Raw genomic sequence first — 22,926 nt, forward strand, 5'->3', positions numbered from 1 at the left:
TTAAATTTAATTAATTTTGCTTGATTTGTATGGGTAAACTTTTACTGTAGTACTCTCATCATTAAATAAACACCACACTTATCTTAATGGTGGGTGCTTCATAGATCGCGTAAAACGCTGAATTCTTCTCTCTCCACAAGTACGGGGCCGACGATGGCCAGCGTTTCGCAAGGCTGCTTCAGAGCCTCTAACGCACTGTCTAAGGAAGAAATATTCACATTAAAGAAAGCACTACAGTTAAATCATAACTTAGAAAATCATAAAAAAATCACACACATACTTGGAAGAGAAGTCAGCTCAAAATGTTACGCTCTCCTATTGACTCACAGACAGGTCAAAATGGCTACTTTATAAAAAATCTGACGTCAAAATGCCAATAGGAAACCTCTAAAAAAAGTGACTCCACTCAACCCGATGATTTAAACCTGTCGGGTGCAGGGAATGTAATCTAAATATCCATTTTTGCTCACATTGTAGCAGAAACTTCTGATAATCTCCACCTCTTTTGGTTTGATACATAGATTGAAGCACGTGGGAGCAGAGCGAAGAGAGGCGGAAGGACAGGGGATTATCCCGCGCAAGAGTCAGGTCAACAACGTCCAACCACGCATTCCTGACCTCAATAGAAGAAATGGCAGTAGTAAATTTATCCAACTATATACTGTCAGTAGATGAAATCAGGTTACTTTCTAAAGGTCTTTCCTTCGTTCCAGCTACTAAGTATGTGGATTCCTTTCAAATAAGAATGGAACTAGAGAAATTCATAAGGAAACTACAATTAAAGTTGTTTTTTGGCGAGAATGAAGATCGCAGAACAGATGTATCGATAGTGAAAAGAGAATTGAAATGGCTCCCCCCTGGACCGTTACATCCTATTCTTTCTGCTTTTCGTACATTAGTTCTTCAAGAGTTCGAAGAATTCGAACGAGCTCCACGCAGAAACTCTAGAGGTAATCTAACAAGAAGTGAGAAGGATGCTTTGGAGTCCTTTAAAAATAACAAAGAAATTACTATTAGAAGAGCAGATAAGGGTGGGGCCATTGTGATTTTAAATCGTCTTCAGTACAATTACAAGTGTCCACAGATTATTTGCCTTTGCCAGAAGATCCCACGCCTCAGCTTCAAGAGCATATCTTGAGAATAACAAAGGAAGCCTATGCGACAGGGATCTTGACACAGAAAGAATTTCATTTTTTGAACACAATGAATCCTAAGATACCTGTTATCTACACGTTGCCTAAAATTCATAAGAGACTTATCGATCCGCCAGGTAGACCTATCATATCGAGTAGAGGCTCATTATTAGAACCTCTCTCGATGTTTGTGGATTGTTTTTTGCAACCTTTTGTAAAAAGTGGGGCATCTTACATAAAGGACACCACCCACTTTCTACAATTATTAGAACCATACAATGGAAAAGCAAGTGGTATGATTATGGTTACTTTAGATGTGTCCTCTTTATATACAGTTATACCACAAGATGAAGCCCTTGAGGTGATCGAAATGTTCTTAGAAGAACGAGAACCTAGTCGGTTCCCTACATCCTTTATCTTAGCGTTAGCAGAACTAGCGATGAAGAAAAATTTTTTCTTGTTTAATGATCAGCTGTTCCAGCAAGTGTCAGGTGTTGCCATGGGAGCAACCATGGCACCGTCAGTGGCAAATCTATATATGAGGGCATTTGAGCAGAAATTCATTTATACAACTGAGCTTTATCAGCACGTGGCCCTTTGGGTCAGATTTATTGATGATATCTTCCTATTATGGACTGGCGATGAAGATCACCTTCTGCAGTTTGTGTCTGTCTTAAATAGAAGTCATCCACGGATTAAGTTCACAGCACAGATGAATGCAACGCAAATCTCATTTTTGGATGTATTGATCACTAACACGAATGGAGAGATTAACACCACTGTATTCCATAAATCGACTGATAGGAATACTTTTTAAAATTATGATAGTTGTCATCCAAGACCTTTAAAAGACAACTTACCTTTCTCTCAGTTTCTAAGACATCGGCGTATATGTTCCACGGATGATGAGTTTAAAGTGCAATCCAAAAGACTTTCACAGAGATTAGCGAAGAGAGGCTATCCTGAATATATAATACGGAAGGCCTATAAAAGGGCTAGATGGAACACTAGAGAGTTGTTATTGACCCTGAGGACTGACAGGTTGAATGTTTCAGATGATCACATTACTTATGTTACTCAATATAGTATGGACTCCCCTAAAATAGTGAAGACTTTGAAGAAACATTGGAATTTAATAAATACATTACCAGGCTTTGAGAACGCTAAATTGAGGTTGGCATATAGCAGGAGTTTAAATTTAAAAGAACATTTATGTCCAGCAGTTTTACCAAGTTTGTCATCTATTGCTGGACCCCCTGACAATATGAATGGCCATTGGAGATGCGGTGCCTGTAACTATTGTTCGATTATGGACGAGACCCATGTGTTCACGAATCCCCCTGATGACAAGATCTATGTATTAAAACAATACACCAACTGTAGATCAAGTGGGGTAGTTTATTGTCTGCAATGTCCTTGCAATAAGATATATGTGGGGCAGACGATGAGGATGTTAACCACAAGACTGAGTGAGCACAAGAGCTCTATTCGGACCAAACGGACTGGGCTGCCGTTAGCGACGCATTGTAATATTCATCAACACTCCTTTGAGGATTTGAGATGTGTGGTGCTTCCATCTATGTATCAAACCAAAAGAGGTGGAGATTATCAGAAGTTTCTGCTACAATGTGAGCAAAAATGGATATTTAGATTACATTCCCTGCACCCGACAGGTTTAAATCATCGGGTTGATTGGAGTCACTTTTTTTTAGAGCTTTCCTATTGGCGTTTTGACTTGACAGAGTCTGACGTCAGATTTTTTATAAAGCAGCCATTTTGACCTGTCTGTGAGTCAATAGGAGAGCGTAACATTTTGAGCTGACTTCTCTTCCAAGTATGTGTGTGATTTTTTATGATTTTCTAAGTTATGATTTAACTGTAGTGCTTTCTTTAATGTGAATTAGACAGTGCGTTAGAGGCCCTGAAGCAGCCTTGCGAAACGCTGGCCATCTTCGGCCCCGCACTTGTGGAGAGAGAAGAATTCAGCGTTTTACGCGATCTATGAAGCACCCACCATTAAGATAAGTGTGGTGTTTATTTAATGATGAGAGTACTACAGTAAAAGTTTACCCATACAAATCAAGCAAAATTAATTAAATTTAAATAGTTTAAGCAGTAGCGGTTTTTTGTGCCTATGATGAAAGTAGGGTCCTTTTGACCCGACATAGCTTCTTCAGATCAACTCAAGACTTGGAAGCTTTTTGAGGCTTTTTCCACTATTGAGGTATATGATTTGCTACCAATAGTCATTTTTCTTTGACAGCAGTTCTTATTGTGTGTTTATTAGTAAGTCGATCTGCAATCGGACATATTTGCATAAGAACTGTTTTATTGTACTTAATAAAAAAAACTGAACAACAAAAAAGAAAATCTGTAAAGGAAAAGATCTAACCAAATCAGTGATTTTCAAATACGCATTTTACTGACAGGGATAGTACCCCTTTAAAGGAAGAAAAATTCTATTATTGCAATAAAATAATGATAAAAATAAAAAAAACACGCAAAAAACATAAAACCTAATATATATTCTTTTATTTCTGATTGCAACAAAGAATTGTTGACACAAGGCCACTTCATGTTAAACAAAGCTTTGTTAGATCAAGCTAAGAACACAAACTCACCAGACCTGTTTGAACTATGGCCTCCGCTCCTGATAAGGTTTTAGCCTTTATAAATTTATCTAGTTTTTCAACAATTTGACAATATAGTATTACCCTGCCATAACAAGTCAATGAAATTCAGAACAGTGGCAACGTAAGTTCAGATGCATGAATCATTTCCTCTCCACAAGAAAAACATAATTTTGGTTCCCAGAGACAGATTCTTTGCATACTAGTTAGCGATGTATTATCAAACGGAATTTACACACATCTTAATCACACAGTTCAAGGGCATTCATATTAACAGAATGTGTTCATACTTAAAGGGTGTGGTGAATATATTCTGTCTTAAATTCAAATCAGACTTACTGCAAGTCCAGGCTATAAATATATATCTTTTAGAATGGATTTTCTACCTTCATAGAATCTCTCTCAATATAAAATACATCTAGCTGAATCTCTCTTGTTGCCAGGGTGCAGGACAGACATGTGGCAGATGTAGAAAACTGGCGCTACAGAATTCTCCTGTAGCAGTAGGTGTACCACGGGAACTAAAGACCTGTGATGCCACAAGAGCAGGTGAGCCATGGGAGCAAAGAAGGGAAAAGGAGGAAAGAGACAGTGCTGGGGGAAAGAGTGTGCTGGGTGGAGGGGAGAGAGAATGAGAGACTGGGGCAGGTTGGGGTGGTGAATTCTGGGGCCACCCCAAGTATTCTGCTAATCTCTAAATCTAATAAAATTGGCTGCTGGTTCTGTGTGTGTTGTCACTGTTTTGCCAGTGGACGCCAATTTACAAGCCAACATACACTCGTTTGAAAACTATGCACAAAACATTGGATAAATCGTCATGTTCTAGGAGTTATGTGATGGGGTGGCCGGACAGCAAGGAAGGGAAAGAACAGAGCTGCACATGTAGGAGATGGGACCAAAAATGAGTGCTGGGGAGAAGAGTGCTGGAGAAGGGGATCAGATATCCTCACTAAAAGTTTCACCAGGCTATGAACTAGTAAACAGAATAGAAGAGCAAGAGACTGACATATATTAAGGGGAACTAAGGGGAGCAGAATCTTCCACAAAAAAGGATGTTGCGTGTTTTCTTGTGGGCGATGAAGAAGAGGAAAGGATGGTCAGCTACAAATCTTGGTAACATCGGCGCACACCGCAGCATCATGACTGCAGCAGTAGCAGCTGCTGCTTCTGTGCCTTCTTCATTCACCTCCACAAAGGCCTTGTGGATCACCTTGGACAGGACCAGATCATTCTTGGGTGACATCCCAGAGAAGTCAGCCTTGCCCATATGAAAGGCGTCAGACATTCCCATACTGCTTAGAACCAATTTCAGGTCATACGTCTCCTCCAGCTTAAATTTGGGTAAATAAACTTCCACTTCTCTAGAGTCCATCATTTTTGGGTCTGTCCAATCCACAAATTTCTCATAGGTGAGTTTTCTTTCAAGCTGAAAAGAAAACAACCCAAATATAACTGGCAATTTTGTAAGTAGATATTTTCATTTAGTTGTCCTAAAACTGCATGGTAAGAGACTATTTTATACCAGAATCTGTGTAACAGAACAGTAGCGTAACCTGGAATTGGCGCACCTAAAATGTAGGTTCTTGAACTTACATCAGACATAAATCTGGTGTATGTGCAGGTGCCTAAACATGGCAGGGATGCCCACAACTTACCTGTGTATGTGGGAGCCCCACTTATGTCCTGCCTGTGTTCCACCCCTCTGCATGCCTCCTTGCAAAATACATGCTGTGTGTTAAGCGGGGATTGGCAGAACAATGCTTTGGCACCCTGCTAGCGCTAGTATTCTACTCATTTACGCATGGTAATGTGGGAGCCTAGGTGCCCTTTAAATGCATATAAAAACAAAAGCACAGGCTCACAATGTCCTCTCAAAGGGAGCTGGGAATGGAAGACAGACAAAAGCGAACCAGGACGTGTGTGTGTGAGACTTATTTTATATAAGCCTGCCATAAAAGAGAAGGGCGCCAATCTTCCGACACAAATCGGGAGATGGGCGTCCTTCTCTCAGGGTCGCCCAAATCAGCATAAGCGAAAGCCGACTTTGGGCGTCCTCAACTGCTTCCCATCACGGGGACGTCCAAAGTTCCTGGGGGTGTGACAGCACCATAGCAAAGGCGGGACAGGGGCGTGATTAAGAGATGGGCGTCCTCGGACAATAATGGGAAAAAGAAAGCCGTCCCTGACGAGCACTTGGCCGAATTTACTTGGACCATTTTTTCTTGTGACCAAGCCGTGAAAAGGTGCCCGAACTGACCAGTTGACCACCGGAGGGAATCGGGGATCATCTCCCCTTACTCCCCCAGTGGTCATCAACCCCCTCCCACTCAAAAAAAAAAATTAAATTTTTTTTTTGCCAGCCTCATGTCATACCCAGCTCCATGACAGCAGTATGCCGGTCCCTGGAGCAGTTTTAGTGGATGCAGTGCACTTCAGCCAGGCGGACCCAGGCCCATCCCCCCCTACATGTTACACTTGTGGTGGTAAATGTGAGCCCTCCAAAACCCACCTGAAACCCGCTGTACCCACATGTAGGTGCCCCCCTTCACCCCTCAGGGCTATGGTAGTGGTGTACAGTTGTGGGGAGTGGGGTTTTTGTTTTGGGGGGGGGGCTCAGCACACAAGGTAAGGGAGCTATACACCAGGTAATTTGTGAATTCCACTGCAGTGTCCCCTAGGGTCCCCAGTTGATGTCCTGGCATGTCAGGGGGACCAGTGCACTACGAATTCTGGCTCCTCCCACGACCAAATGGCTTGGATTTGGTCGTTTTGAGATGGGCTTGGTTTCCATTATGGCTGAAAACCGGGGACGACCATCTCTAAGGTCGACCTAAATGTTGAGATTTGGGCGTCCCCAACCGTATTACTGAAACGAAAGATGGATGCCCATCTTGTTTTGATCATAAGGGTTCCCTGCCCCTTCGTGGGGCCGTCCTAACTGTACTAAAAAGATCTAAGGAGCCAGATTCTATATATGGTGCTGAAACCCCCCCCCCCCCCCCACGTTTAGCGCTATTCTATAAACCTTGCCTAAAGTAAAGCACGGTTTATAGACTACACATAGGGCTAGATTATATATGGCACCTGAAAAATCCACATGGAAAAAGAATCCACCTAGGTGTATTTTCTGAAGTACGCCAAAATTTTATAGAATCGGTTTAACTTTTTGCGCTATATATAGAATACGCCAAGCATCTCTCCACATGACCAAATTTGATCATATTCATTTAGACCTTGTTTCAGCTGGTGTAAATCCCAATGCCTAAATTAGGTTTATTCTATAATTGGGTGTATTCTATAATAATGTGAATAGATTGTAGAAATGCCCATAGCCATGCCCCCTTTTCAACAATGCGACTTAGAATTTAGACGCACCACGTTACAGAATACACTAAGTGAGTTGTGTGTTTAAGTCTCAGTGCCAATTAGTGCTGTTAATTGCTTAACATCTAATTAATAGTGCTGGTTAGCTAAACAATTAAGTTATGCACACTGTTTATAGAATATGCCTGATTCCACTCAGAAATCAAACCATGATATATAGATTCCTGGGGACAACGCCCGTCCCCACGACAGAAGTTTAGGCGTGTCTATTTACGCCAACTAAAACCTGGTGTAAATGCTCGTGCCTAACTTAGGTGCAGTTCATGGATATGTTATAACAGTGTGTGTAATTTTTAGGAACGTCCACACCCTGCCCATTCCCCTCCCATAGGCACACCCCCTTTTGAGATCTGTGCATTAGAATTTACGTGCACCACTTTACAGAATATGATTAGAAAGTTACATGCACAAATTCTAATTAGTGTTAATCCATTAAGTTGTGCAAGCAATTTGGCCATACTGTCAAATTCGCTTGTGCAAATTTAGTCGCCATATAGAGAATCCAGGCTAAAAAGTAGCAGATAAAGAGAAACCTGACTCATTTTTGCTTGAAAAGAAAGGTGACTAGAGTTGTACCCATGACTCCATGCAGATCATCCCCTCTTGTCTTTAGGATTGTAATAGTTGCCTGGTGCAGTCTACTCCCATCTTTGCATTTTTTTTCTATCTTTAAAGTGTGAGTTATTTATGTTTTACTGTGAGCAGAAATGCTCAGTACTTTTATTTTATCTTCATCTTTTTTTATCTTCCCAGGGGCGTAGCAAGACCTCGAGGTGGGAGGAGGCCAGAGCCCAAAGTGAGGGGGCACATTTTGGTCTGCCTCCCCTCCACCCCACCGCCGTCCTGCTGCCCACCACTGCTGCACATACCTCAGCTGGCGGGGGTCCTCAACCCCTGCTAGTTGAAGCACTACCGCTGCACATGCCTTGGTTGGCAGGGGTCACCAACCCCCACCAGCTGAAGCGTGTTTTCCACCACTGGTCTCTGGCGCCGCATTGCCTGCCCTACTCTCTCTTCCCCTCACATCATGTCCGGCATGTTCGTTTTAATGAAATTGAGCATGCGCACATGCTCAGTTTCACTAAAACAAGCGTGCCAGATGTGAGGGGAAGAGAAAGCAGGACAGGAAATGTGACCCAGAGCTTGAAAAAAAAAACGCTTCAGCTGGCGGGGGTTGGGGACCTCCGCCACCCGAATCAGGGGTACAGATCCAGTTTTGGGGAGGACAAATCCAGTTTTGGGGGGCCCAGGCCCCTGTGGCCCCCTGCAGCTATGCCACTGGTTTATCCCATGCCTTTCTGAATTCGGTCCCAAACTGATCCCACTTTCAGTGGAAGAACATTCCATGCATCCATCACCCTCTCTCTGAAAAAGTATTTCCTGATGTTCTTCTAATTTTCCCTCCTTGCAACTTTATTTTGTCACCTCTAGTTCTACTGTCTCTCTAATTTTTGAAAAGGTTGTTTTGTTCCTTAATATTGTTCAAGTATTTAAATGTCTGTATTATATCTCCTCTCCCTCCACTCCTCCAAGGTACACATAACTGAACACAGTATTCCAAATTTGGTCTCACCAATGACTTGTATAGGGGCATTAACTCCTCCTTTCTTCTGCTGGTTATGCCCCTCTCAATGCCGCTAAGCATCTTTCTGGCCTTGGCTACCACCTTGTGACATCATTTTGCCACCCTGAGATATTCAGACACTATCACTAAGGTCTCCTTCCTGGTCCATGTGTATCAACCTGTCACATCTTATCACATACAGCTCCTTTGGATTTCTGCACCCCAGATGCATCACCTTATATTTCTTCACATTAAATCTTAACTGCTGATCAATAGCCCAAGCTTCTAATTTTTTTTAGGTCACTTCCACATTCGGTAGATTAAAGGTCACCCAGAATCAACATCTTTGCAACATTATCAATCAAGTCTCTGGTTCTTCTGTTTCAGAAGTCTCTAGACAACACTGTATGGATAAGAGTGCCATCTCTTTTTTTTCCAAAATCATATGAAGTATCTCTTTCTCTTTGTTCCTGCTGCCCACAAGGAAGAACCTATGAATGGCTTATGGGGTGCCATAAGTGTGATGACTTCAGTGGCAGGCCCTAAACCTTAAATCGAGTGAGGTTGCCAGCACCACCCCTTTTATGATGTAACCAGGAGACTAAAAAAAAAGTTACTATTTAAAAAACAAACAAAACAAAACTCTTAAAGGCCTAGCAAGAAAACAAATGCCGAAATACTAAGCCAAGAATACATAGAACTATACAAAAGAAATCTGAATTACAGTAACCATTAAACACTGTTACTCACCTATAGTAGGTGACCTCCAAGGACAGCAGGCACACATTCTCACAGGTGGGCGACGCCATCCACGGAATCTGGTACGGATACTGCTAAGTGTACTATCACTTTAAATCTTTGAGGGAGTGCTCCTACCATGCATGCACGGTGCCTTCCCACCTAATGCTCAAATGCGGTACCAGCAGTATAGTACAAAAGCTAAGAAAACTTCAAGGGGAGGCAGGAGGGATGTGAAAAAATATGCCTGCTGTCCTCGGGGAACACCTGCTACATGTAACTATGCTTTCTCCAAGGACAAGCAGGCATTATATTCTCACATGTGGGACTCACTAGCTGCCAGGCTCACAATTTGGATAAATAACTTAGTACCTGAAGTGGAAAGTGAGTATGGTGGAAAAAAAGGGCAGGACTGCTTGTCCAAACTGGCTATCCCTAGCTGGAGTGACACTCCAGACTGTAGTGAGCAGTAAAGGTGTGGACAGAAGGCCATGTTGCTGCTTTGAAACTGTCTTCTATTGAAGCCAAGCAGAAATGTACTACTGAAGCAACTATGGCTTTCACATTATGAGCGGTGACATGGCCATGAAGGATCAACCCAACCTGAGGATATGTGCAGGACATACAGTCAGCCAGCCAGCCAAGTGGAGACAATACATTTGGTGATGGGAATCCCCAATCTGTTAGGGTTGAAGGACTGAGGCGAATTCCAATACTACTTTAGGAAGGAATTCAGGGCGAATTAGAAGAACAACCGCTAGAACCTGGTGTCAGGTGAGTCTGCCACCAGAGCATGAAGTTCACTTACTCATCTGGCAGAAATTAGTGCTATTAAGAAGTGTTTTCTAAGTAAGGAACTTTAGAAAACAGATACGGAGTGGTTCAAATGGAGGTCTCATTAAAACTGTAAGGATGACATTAAGATCTCATTCTACTGGTTCAATAGGTTTATTTCATAGGAAATCACCTTTCATGAATTGAACTATCAAAGGATGGACAGAAACTGACTTATTATAGGAGCACACTAACAGCACTCAAATGTACTCTGAGTTAGTTTTCAAGCCCAAATTAGAAAGATGGAATAGGTACTCTAGAAAGGTGGAAGAGAGCATCGAAAAGGATCAAGTACTCTAACTATACACCAGAGGGAAAATTGTTTCCACTTGAAAAGGTAACATTTTTGCATAAAAGGCTTTCTAGAAGCTTGGAGTATCTTAGAGACATTTTCAGAAAGATTTAAAGAAGCTAAATCTATTGTTGTTGTGAATCACGCCGTTAGTGCTACAGAGCAGGGAACTGTATGGATGTAAGAGGGATCCTTCATTCTGCATTATTAGAGTCAGAAAGGGATCTAACCTCAATGGTTCCTTGGGCGACTAATCTTAGAGGGAACCAGACTTGCTATGGCCAGTAGGGGGCAATTAGCATCATGGTCCCTTGGTTTTCCCAATGAGAGGAAATGGGGGAAAGGCACAGAGGAGTCTGTTCCCTAATGGATCAGGAAAGCATCTAGTGCTACACGGCTGGGAGCATAGAGTCTGGAAAAGAAGTGAAGAAGCTTGCTGTTCTGAGAAGATGCAAAGGGATCTATTATGGGGACCTCCTGCTGCTAAAAATTTGATGAGCTACCGACATGCTGTGGGACCACTTGTGAAGTTTAAGAACTTTGCTCAATTTGTCTGCTACAGCATTCTGCTTTCTGGCTAGGTACACAGCTCTGATAGTATGTGTCTGGAACTTGCCCAAGTCCACATCTGGACTGCCTGTTGGCAGAGGAGATAGGAACCTGTTCCCCCTTGTTTGTTCGGGTAACACATCGTGTCCCAATTGTCTGTTCAACCTAGCACTACCCGATTTAGAAAGTGGTCTTGGAAAGTGTTGAGGGTTTCAAAAATCGCCAAAAGTTAAAGACGTCCATGTCTAAGGACGTCCAAATCCAAGGACGTCCTTGATATTTTCGAAACGAAAGATGGACGTCCATCTTTTTTTTTTCCAAAGATACAGTTTTACATAAATACATAAGTATTGCCATATTGGGAAAGACCAAAGGTCCATAAAGCCCAGCATCCTGTTTCCAACAGTGGCCAATCCAGGTCACAAATACCTGGCAAGATCCCAAAAAAGTACTAAACATTTTATACTGTTTACCCCAGAAATAGTAGATTTTCCCCAAAGCACAATTTAATAATGGTCTATGGACTTTTCCTTTAGGAAGCTGTCCAAACCTTTTTTAAAGTCTGCTAAGCTAATGACATTAACCACATTCTCCGGCAACCAATTCCAGAGTTTAATTACACATTGAATGAAGAAATATTTTCTCCGATTAATTTTAAATTTACTACTTTGTAGCTTCATCACATGCCCCCTAGTCCAAGTATTTTTGGAAAGCATAAACAGACGCTTCACATCTACCCATTCAACTCCACTCATTATCTTATAGACCTCTATCATATCTCCCCTCAGCCACCTTTTCTCCAAGTTGAAGAGCCCTAGCTGGTTTAGCCTTTCCTCATAGGGAAGTCGTCCCATCCCGTTTATCATTTTCGTCGCCCTTTTCTGCACATTTCTAATTCCACTATATGTTTTTTGAGATGTGGCGACCAGACTTGAACACAATATTCGAGGTGCAGTCGCACCATGGACCGATATAAAGGCATTATAACGTCCTCATTTTTGTTTTACATTCCTTTCCTAATAATACCTAACATTCTATTTGCTTTCTTAGCCGCAGCAGCACACTGAGCAGAAGGTTTCAACGTATTGACGACGACACCTAGATCCCTTTCTTGGTCTGTGACTCCTAACGTGGAACCTTGCATGACGTAGCTATAATTCAGGTTCCTCTTTCCCACATGCATCACTTTGCACTTGCTCACATTAAACATCATCTGCCATTTAGACACCCAGTCTCCTAGTCTCGTAAGGTCCTCTTGCAATTTTTCACAATCCTCCAGCGATTTAACCACTTTGAATAACTTTGTGTTATCAGCAAATTTAATTACCTCACTAGATACTCCTATCACTAGGTCATTTATAAATATGTTAAAAAGCAGCAGTCCCAGCACAGACCCCTGGGGAACCCCATTAATTACCGTTCTTTATTGAGAATACTGACCATTTAACCCTACTCTGTTTTCTATCTTTTAACCAGTTTTTAATCCACAATAGAACACTACCTCCTATCCCATGACTCTCCAATTTCTTCTGGAGTCTTTCATGAGGTACTTTGTCAAACGCCTTCTGAAAATCCAGATACACAATACCAACCGGCTCACCTTTATCCACATGTTTGTTCACCCCTTCAAAGAAATGTAGTAGATTAGTGAGGCAAGATTTCTCTTCACTAAATCCATGTTGGCTTTGTCTCATTAATCCATGCTTTTGAATATGTTCTGTAATTTTGTTCTTTATAATAGTCTCTACCATTTTGCCCGGCACTGACGTCAGACTCACCGGTCTATAATTTCCCGTATCTCCCCTGGAACCTTTTTAAAAAATCGGTGTTACATTGGCCACCCTCCAATCTTCCGGTACCACGCTCAATTTTAAGGATAAATTACATATTACTAACAATAGCTCCGCAAGTTCATTTTTCAGTTCTATCTGCCCTCGGATTTGGACATTTTACAAAGACGTCCAAATCCCAACTTGGACGTTTCTTTTGAAAATGCCCCTCTAAATGTATCACCTTCATTTTACATTTTTTTATTCCCATATATAAAAGCAGGGGCAGGCTCTAGGTTGCTCTGTCAAAACCTTGTGCCTACACACAACTTTCTCTCTGATCGTGATTAAATAAGTCATGTTTACAAATGACATTTTATGAAAGCTGACAAAAATGACATACATATAGGAACAAGTGGCAGCTTTTTCATGCAAACCTTTCCTATCTATAACCAGACCTGAAGTGCAGCATAATTGTGGAATGTAGTACAATACACACATATTAGCCTCATTTTAGATGGGATCAGGGTTACAGGACAAACTTTACTAATACAATGCAGAGGATACATTTCAAGTGAAACAACCAAATGCATTGTTATTTTGTCATGTAGGAGTAACATTTAGTAACTGTAATATAACGTACTTCAGTAATTCCTTCACTTATCCTGGTGAACCTAGAATCAGTCAGGATTTCAGGATACCCTCAATGAATAGGTGGGAGATAAAGTTGTGTATACTAGGTCTCTGCCATATGTTGTTAGCAGAGACCTGCAGGGTTCTACTAAGGGATGTGTGTTTGCTAAAATGAGGAATCTTCTGCTAAAGGAAGAGTTTGGGGGAGAGGGAGAGAGCCTGATATGAGAGTGGTAGAGTAAGCCATGCTCTCTGAATCTGTGTAATATTGGCTCTTGATCAGTGCCCACCACAAGTCCATGAAGCAGTTAATAAAACGCTGGCCACCGTCAAAGGACCAGAAGTGGTGTTATAAGGGCTAAGCATCAACATTTTTCTAATGACAATACAGTGGAAATAAAAAAAAACACACAGGAGGTTTTTTATGCCGATGATAGACACATGGGACTCTTTTTGAAATCCAGAGATAATTAATTTGGTCAGGGTCAGCTTTTTCCTCCTTGTGCTCAATATTTTATATTGTATTCTTATATTAAGTGTTTTCCTGTGAAGTTTGTTATTTGAGATAGTAGTATTAAGTACTCCACCACCTTCCAAATATATTGCATTAGTGTAATCTATATATGGTACCTACAATTGGATGCCAATATTTGGGCACCGATCCAAGATGTGCACCCAACAAAATCTGCTAACAAGCCAATTAGTGTCAATAATTGGGTGCTAATTGGCGCCAATTTGAATTTGTACACACATCTTGCTACGCGCTATTCCATAACAATATGCACCCAAATTCCATTGCGTGCAACGCAAAAGGGGGCATGGCCATGGGAGATGCATGGGTGGGTCAACAACATTCCTACAATTTGCATGCAGTGTTATAGAATACCGGGGATGTGTGCTCAAATTAGGTAGCATGAATTACACCTACGTTCAGCAGGCATAAGTCCTTGCCCCCAAATTTGGGCACTGAAATCAGCACTCGATGCTCTTCTATAATGGGTGTTCATCTTTCAGTGCCAATTACAGAATAGCACTGAGCACTGATTTTTTTTTGTGCCATTTACTGACTCTAGTTCATAATATAGAAGGTGACGCCGCACCACGAGGATGTGTGCAAGGAGTTTGGAGTTGAAAGCAGCTGAGGAAGTGTCAATGGGCTGAAGCTTTCCAGGGATCTGAGGAGCCTCTTGGTCTAACAGAGGAGATAAGGAGCTCACTTTCATTCAAAAGAAAGGTTGGTGTTGTTTCATGAGGGACTCAATAGCTTAGCAAGTTTAGGAGAGGTTTGTTTCAAGACTGAGACAAAGAGATCTGCCTAGATTGTATTAGGACAGAAACTGGTTATTTGATAAACTTCAAAGGAAGACATGGATCACAAAAAAAAAAAAAAACCAGTAGAAGGCTAGAGGCCCCTAGTTCCTGCTATTATTCAAGAAGACTGAGAAGTGATTTTGTGTGGATTTAATATTTTTCTGCGTTTGAACTGTGTATTTCTGAGAAGATTGGACCATGAAGATGAAATTCTCTCATTTGAGGAAAGTCTAAAGAGGTTAGGGCATTTCAGCTTGGAAAAGAGACGGATGAGGGTGTAACAAGATGGCCGACGGACAGGAGCTCAAGTAAGAAGCTCCCGAGCCAAAGTGCTCCCGGGCTGATCTGGCCCTCTGAACTGCTGCTCGGTGAGCGACCTGAGCATCCAGTGATGGTAAAACAACAGGGGCGAGCCGTAGCTGCACTCCAGCGGCTTTGGGCGGCCACCGCAGGGACAAAACCGACACCTGGGCACTGCCAGTGGCGACCTTACCTGACCATGCGGCCATGCAGCTCGGATCCCGGTCGAGAAGTGGTGAGCTGCCGAAAGCAAATAGCGAATCTCCCTTAACAAAGAAAACCTAACGTCGCACTGCTGAGACGTCGCACAAAATCACCGGGAGATTACGAGTTGCTCCTCACCACGGATAAACTCCATGTGAGTATAGGCCCACATGGGGGAGGACAGGAAAACAACCGAGACGGCCCACTGACCTTCCCCCTGGAAACTACTGCCCTTTAAAGGCCAACTGCAACCCTCCGACCCTCAGGAGCCCCATACCGATCCAGACCCCCTGGGCCGTGAATCGGAGCACGATCCAGACGTTTAGAGGCACAAGGATAGTGGAGATGAGCTATAACTGCAGTGTGCGACTTCGAGCAGCCACCCCGGCGAACGAGCTGACTGCCTAGCCTGACTGTGGGATCTGTGGTGGACCCAGCCACTCAACCGCGAGGCGAGCAGAAGGGACCGCACAGCAATGGGTGAGTGGTTGGCTGAATTGCTGGGCCTACTGCGTTTAGGAGCGTGAGATCGAGCGGCCTCGCCCGGGCTATCTGCCGGCCACCAACATCACGACACCGACACTGCCAACCAGGTTAGTGGGCCGGGGATCCGAGATAAAAGACGAGTCCAGCGACGAGAGAAGAGATCATTGCGTGAGGCCGTCCGGAGTCCAGGAACCGAGACCGAAGGAGAGACGCCGGGTGTAGAACAAAGAGAGGAGTCGCCCACATGTGCTGCCGAAGCCTGGAAAGCAGTATCGAACCGTGGAAGGAGGGAACTGCTTGCTCTGCTCTACATTCCTTTGCTTGAGCTAGGACGCCCGCGATCTTAATGCCTCAATTTAAATGCTCTGGAAGGCATTACTGCTACTAAACTCCTTGCTTGGGTTTTTTTTTTTCTTCTTCTTCTCTCACTCTGAGGTGAGCTGGGTAGACTCACTCCCACTATAACTTTGGTATTGTTTTGCCTGCCTTAAGCGCTCTATCTGCTTTGCCTGTTTTACTTTGCCTTGCATTGCTGAGATGAAATCCAATGAACTATTCCTAATTATCTACCACTTCACCCTAATCCAACAAACACTCATAATCACGAACATAGACAATAACAGACCCGCACCTCATACACCACCCACACAACCCACGCATAATATGCCTATCCAAAAAAATGAAAAAAAAAAAAAAAACAGGAGAAACCTGCCATCCATGAAGACCACCAACAGAAAGGACAAAAAGAATTCAAGAAAATCAAATACCAAAAAGAAAGACAACTGATAGAAATTCCCATCAACCCGAACACCAGCAACTAATACAAATAGGCTACATCAATGCAAGATCGGTAGTAAATAAAACCATAACTGACTGGATAACGGATGAACACCTCGATTTCCTACTTATTACTGAAACGTGGATCCACGACTCAAGATCCAATAATCCTAGAGCTCTGAGGAAGTGACGTCATCGGACCGCATGGTGGCTTAGCCACATAGCTCTCTCCCCCAACTCTGTTATTTAGCGAAAATAAGCGATTTAACGGAATAAAAAAACTGAAAAAAGGGGTGAATCTGCCTTCTGATCGGCTGAAGAGATGAGTAAAGCTGCTTCCAATCGAAAAAAGGATGTGGATAAGGCTGAGAAAAGCACGGCGAACAGGGCCGCCAAACCGCACGAATCACCCGAGCGTGCGTCCATGTTGGACTCGGACTCAGCGCTGTCTATGTCGGATGCGCGAGCTCCCCCCCCACCGCGAAAAGGCATGTCTAGTGAGCTCCGAAAATTTTTATCAACTATACAGACAGAGATTAAACAAACTAAGGTTGAAATCCTGGAGCGGATGGACACACTGAGCTCGGACTTACGAGAACTTGGCGGCAGGGTGGAGGAGGCAGAGCTGAAATTGGATGAGCAAGCGGAGTCCTTAAATAGACATGCCAACAAACTGCAGGAGCTCAAACAAAAAAACGAACAGCTGGAATACAAACTTGACGATCTTGAGAACAGGGGACAGAGAAACAATCTCCATTTCAGAGGTGTCCCTGAAGGAGGCGACTCCGAAAACGTGGCGGAGATTGTACATTCGCTGTGCTCTAAATTGTTGGATTCTGAGGCGGGGCCTGCAAATTGTGAGCTAGATAGAGCACATAGAGCTTTGGGAGCGCGCAAGGAGCAGCAGGCACGGGATATTATTGTGCGCTTTCACAAATATGATATTAAAGAGAGAATCTTGGTGGCTGCCAGACGGGCAAAGAGTCTGGACTATAACGGTACTCCAGTTCAGGTTTACCAGGATCTATCGCAATACACTTTGCAATTGAGGAGACAGCTGAGACCTGTGTTGGAGATCCTGAACAAGAATCAAATCCAATATAGATGGGGATTTCCCTTTTCTCTGAACTTCAGTTTGAAAGGCAATAAACACAGGATGCAGACCTTGCAGGAAGCGTGGGAGGTTCTTCGTGCTGCAGAATTGGTAACCGCTAAGATACCCCCCAGAGCGGTGACTCCATCCACGAGAGCGAATTTGCAGAGATGGCAGAGAGTTCCGGGTTCCACAAAGCGAGGCAGTCAGAAGTGTTGACTTGGACTAAATATGTTGGACTGTGACACTGGGACATTGTGCTCAGGGAACTGAAGAGTGGAGAGAACTCCTCTTTGGAGAATGTTTCCTTGGGCTGGTAAATATACCAAAATCGCTATATAAACTGTAATTAAAGGTGTGCTGTAAAGGGTTAGTTACTAAACTACAACATATGGTCTGCCTGCTCAGCTCTGCTGGGAGGTAGACTCGCTGTGGAAGTAAATTGGATGTATCAGGGGCTTGATAGGGAAATGAGATGCTGTTTGAAGGTTTGATGTTGGTTGAGTTAATGCTGTTGGTTAAATATAGAGCTTGGGTTGGGGGGGGTGGAAGAATGGCGGGGCATGGTGTGGACGGTGGGAAGCTTCCTCAGATCCCCAATGGAGGAGGTAGTCCTTCTATTGGTGCAAATGGTTGGGAAGGAGTGGGGGCTTTGTAAAGGGGAGGATGGGGGGGGCGGGTGGACAGGGTAGGAGGGGGGGGGGGAGAAGAGCATGGTGGATACATCAAAGGGTAACACTAGCTGGCACAGCACAGAACTGTCCTGGAGAGAGATAGCTGGGAAAATCCAGTGTGTCACTATATGATGGGTACAGACTTAAAGATTTTATCCTATAATGTGAAGGGGCTGAATATGCCTCAGAAACGGCAGAAATTGTATGCAGAGTTGAGACAGCATAGGCCCCATGTGGTTCTTTTACAGGAAACTCACTTGAGGAATAGACATGAAAGGCTACTCTCACACTCGGACTATCCGGTGGCATACTTTGCTTCTGCAGAGGGATCAAAAAAGGGAGGGGTAGCGATATTAATACACAGCACAGTAGGGGCACAGGTGGTCAAAGTTAAGAGGGACTCGGGTGGACGCTATATCTTCCTACATATTAAAGTTAACCAAGTTGATCTGACAATTGCATCCATCTACGCTCCAAATTCGGGACAGGCGAACTTCCTTACAAAATTGAAGACCTCTTTGGCCACATTTGTACAGGGCTCCTTGGTCCTGGGAGGGGACTTCAATGCTGTAATGAATCCGGCTCTTGACCGTTCTGGAGCCACAAGTAGTGAGGGACAGAAGGACTCTCTGGCACTTAGATCCCTGGCACAGTCACTTGGGACAGTGGACTTATGGAGGGTAAATAATCAAAGGGTAAGGGACTACACATTCTTTTCTCCAGTGCATCACTCGTACTCCCGTATAGATTATCTCTTATTAGACGTAGCTTTAGTGGAATGGGATCCTGAGGCGGGGATAGGTAGTGTGACTTTTTCGGACCATGCCCCAGTATGGGCTACGCTACCTAATATAAGGGCTGAGAAAAAGGAAGAGAGGTGGACTTTGAATATGGGCCTTTTGCAGGAGGAAACTGTAGTGGCAGGTTATAGAGCAATGTTGAAGGAATACCTTGAATTTAACTTAGAGTCGGTGTCTTCTCTAGGTACAGTGTGGGATGCCATGAAGGCGGTGTCCAGGGGCTACTTTCTGCAATTGGCCAGTAAAAAATCTAAAGCCCGTAAAGCACAAATAGCGAACTGCACAGAAAGAATTCGTATATTAGAAGCACAACATAAAGCTAGTGGGTCGCCCCGGGTCTTGAGACAGTTAAGTGACCAAAGACTGTTGTTGGATTCCATTTATTCTGAACACCTTACCATGATTCAAGCTAAGACTAAGTTGAGCTCGTATGAATCTGCAAATAAGGTGGGACGACTCCTAGCCATTCGGATGCGTAGGCAAAAAGTTGAGCGCACTATACTAAAGATACGAGATGTTGATGGGACTGTTTTGGGTAAATCTGAACAAATCCGCACGAGATTTGGGGACTTTTATAAAACCTTGTATACCCCGGAAACTAATCCATCCGTGGAGTTAATAGATCAATATTTGGGAGACAGTGAGATGGCTTCTTTGAGCCACCAACAACAGCAAGCGTTAGATGAACCGGTCACCCCTCGAGAAATCCAGGAGGCTATTCGAAGCCTACCGTCTAGTAAGTCACCGGGTCTGGATGGCTTGCCAAATGAGTTTTATAAGCAATTTGCCCCTGAGTTAGCCCCCCTATTGGCAGATGTGTTTAATCAGGTGGGGAAGGGGAGTGGTTCCCTGCCTGGATCCATGCTGGAGGCTTGGATAGCCGTTTTACCCAAGCCAGGAAAAGATCACTTGGAGTGTGGATCTTATAGACCTATATCTGTATTAAATGCAGATGTAAAAATCTTGGCTAAGGTACTGGCAAACCGTCTGGCCCAAATTCTCCCGACGCTCATCCATCCAGATCAGGTGGGTTTTGTGCTTCACCGCAAAGCCATGGATAACATCAGGAGGGTGGTAGATATCATGCAGCTGGCTAAAAGAAATCGGAAACCGCTTTGTCTTTTGAGCCTGGACGCGGAAAAAGCTTTTGACCGGGTTCACTGGTCATTCATGTATAGGGTTTTGGAGTCCATGGGGTTTGGACTACAGTTTAAAAGATGGATTCAGGCCTTCTATGAGACTCCAAGGGCCTGTGTTCGGGTTAATGGAGGTAATTCAGAACTCTTCACATTGTATAGGGGGACTAGGCAGGGTTGTCCTCTGTCACCGTTACTGTTCGCCATGGTGATGGAGCCGTTCGCAGCTCAGATACGACTTGACCCTAACATAACGGGGGTGCGGGTTGGGGACAGAGTTCATAAACTGGCTCTTTTTGCAGATGATGTTTTACTGATGGTGACTCATCCCCAGTCTACATTCCTGCATCTTGAGCGAATGATAGCAGAATATTCTGCAGTATCTGGATTCCAGGTTAATATGGCAAAATCTGAGGCGCTGAATGTGACATTAGCAGAGGAAGTGGTGGAGTCCTTAAAAGGAATATCCCCCTTTCGGTGGGCACGTACACACATTAAATACTTGGGGGTAAATTTGACCAGGGACCTTACGGAACTCTTTAACGCAAACTATAAGGGACTAGGTAGGATTATCGGGGAAGATCTGGAGAGATGGGGAGACATGGCATTTTCATGGTTTGGCAGAATAGCTATTCTTAAAATGAACATCTTACCTCGCTTGCTGTACCTTTTCCAGGTGCTGCCTGTGATGATGCCCAGACGATTTTTAGCTAACTTACAAGATAAAATGGTGCGGTTTGTCTGGGCAGGAAAGCGCCCTCGGCTTGCGAGGTCCTTGTTATACAAGGATAGGAAGAGAGGTGGGCTGGGTGTCCCTAACCTTGTTTGGTATTATAGAGCAGCGCAGGGGAAGGCGGCACTTGAGTGGTATCAAGATTACCCAGATCGTCAGTGGGTTCACATAGAGCAAAGCTCATTGGGGGAGACTCCATTGGGTGTGTTAATGTGGTTGCCGCGACCCTTTCGTAAACTGGGGGAGGGAACATGCCCCTCGGTGGCTATAACCCTTCACTACTGGGATAATCTGTTCCCTCAGAGGCAGTGTATTCTGACTAGGCATACTCCTATAGCATTTAATCCTATGTTCCTACCGGGCACTACCAAGGGGGTGTTCACCAAATGGCACGAGGTAGGGGTGAGAACTTGGGGCCAGCTCTTTGACAACGATTCTCTGTTAACTTTTGGGGCGCTGAGGGATAGTTACCCTGGAGTTGAAGGAGGGGAATTTGCTTACTGTCAATTGGCACACCTCCTGCAGACTAAGGCGGTGCGTGAGGTGGTGCAACGTAAGAAATTGGATCTAGAAGAGATCTGTGAGAAGCTAGGCTCCTCTCGTGGCCTGATCAGTCACCTCTATCGAAACATAAGTCACCAGTCGGTTTGTAGGGGGATCCATAGAGGGAGGTGGGAGAATGAACTAGGAAGGACGTTGGGAGAAGATGTGTGGGAAAGATTAGAAAGAGGAGCTGTGGGGGTGTCTGTCCATACTCCTCTGCAGGAGAATGCAGTTAAGGTGCTAAATAGGTGGTATCTTACGCCTGCAGAGGATATTTCCGAATTGTTCGGATAGATGCTGGAGGATGTGTGGTCACAAGGGCACCATGGGGCATATTTGGTGGGACTGTGTCAGGGTTCGAGCATTCTGGAGGGCGGTCCACTTCAGGCTTCAGAATTGGTTGGGGTGCACGATTCCTTGGGTTCCTGAGGTTTTCTTGTTCTCTGCCCGGAGAGCACGCCTAGCGCCACACCAGCAGAAACTGGCGAACCATGTAGTTGCCACAGCAAGGGTGGTAGTGGCATCCAGCTGGAAACGTGAGGGAGTGCCACCGGTAGCTAAGTGGCTGTATAAACTGAGATATGTGAGAGAGATGGAGAGATTACTTGCTGAACGTAAACACCACATGGGGAAGTGGCACTTAGTATGGAGTCAAATTCCGGACGGTGTTCTGTGAGACCTTACTGGTTATTGAAGTGAGTGTACTGAAAACATTTCGGTTATTGTATCCACCATGGGGTAGGCTGGGAGGGGGGAGGGGGAGGGGGAGAACTAAAAAACTTAAAATTTGAAAAAAACCGAAGTTCTGTATTGTTATTGAAGAAAAGGCGAAACTGTAGAGTGTTATATGGATAGGAGGATTTCCTGAAGATCAGTTAAGTAGGGGAACACTGTTTTTTCTGTCTGACAATTTTGTGTATCATCCTTTTTATTGACTTCTGCATGTTATGATTATACAGTTTCGTTGCACAATAAAGACTTCTTGCAAATAATCCTAGAGCTCTGTCCTCCAGGCTACAAAATAACCCATTGGACAAGAGAAGGAAAAAGAGGGGGAGGCATAGCAATAATCTATAAATCTCAATTCATAATTACAACAACAGCAGAATCCATGCTACCCCACCTTGAAATAGCCTCAATTAGAATTAATCATCCCAAACTACGCGATCACCTAAACCTAATCCTATTTTACAGACCCCCAGGCAAATGGCAAGATTCACAAACACACTTTATGGACTTCATTTCGAACACTTGCGTTTCCACCCAGAACCTTCTTATAGCAGGAGACATCAATCTCCATCTGGAAGATACCAACTCAAACAATGTAATGGAATGCAAGGAAT

The 22,926-nt window shown here is 43.8% G+C and overlaps 1 protein-coding gene across 3 annotated transcripts in view; it reads right to left on the reverse strand.

Annotated features, from left to right (window-relative positions):
- Window positions 1–3,650: 3,650 nt before the first annotated feature.
- LOC115473911 (serpin B6-like) overlaps window positions 3,651–22,926 on the reverse strand; it is a 109,054-nt gene continuing 89,778 nt past the window's right edge. For all 3 annotated transcript variants that reach the window (XM_030209130.1, XM_030209112.1, XM_030209121.1), the window contains exon 7: window positions 3,651–5,189. In XM_030209130.1, coding sequence (XP_030064990.1) covers window positions 4,785–5,189 — 405 coding nt within the window. In that variant the 3' untranslated portion in view covers window positions 3,651–4,784. The remainder of the gene's footprint in view (window positions 5,190–22,926) is intronic.

Source organism: Microcaecilia unicolor, chromosome 1, assembly GCF_901765095.1.
Source record: "Microcaecilia unicolor chromosome 1, aMicUni1.1, whole genome shotgun sequence".
NCBI lineage: Eukaryota > Metazoa > Chordata > Amphibia > Gymnophiona > Siphonopidae > Microcaecilia > Microcaecilia unicolor.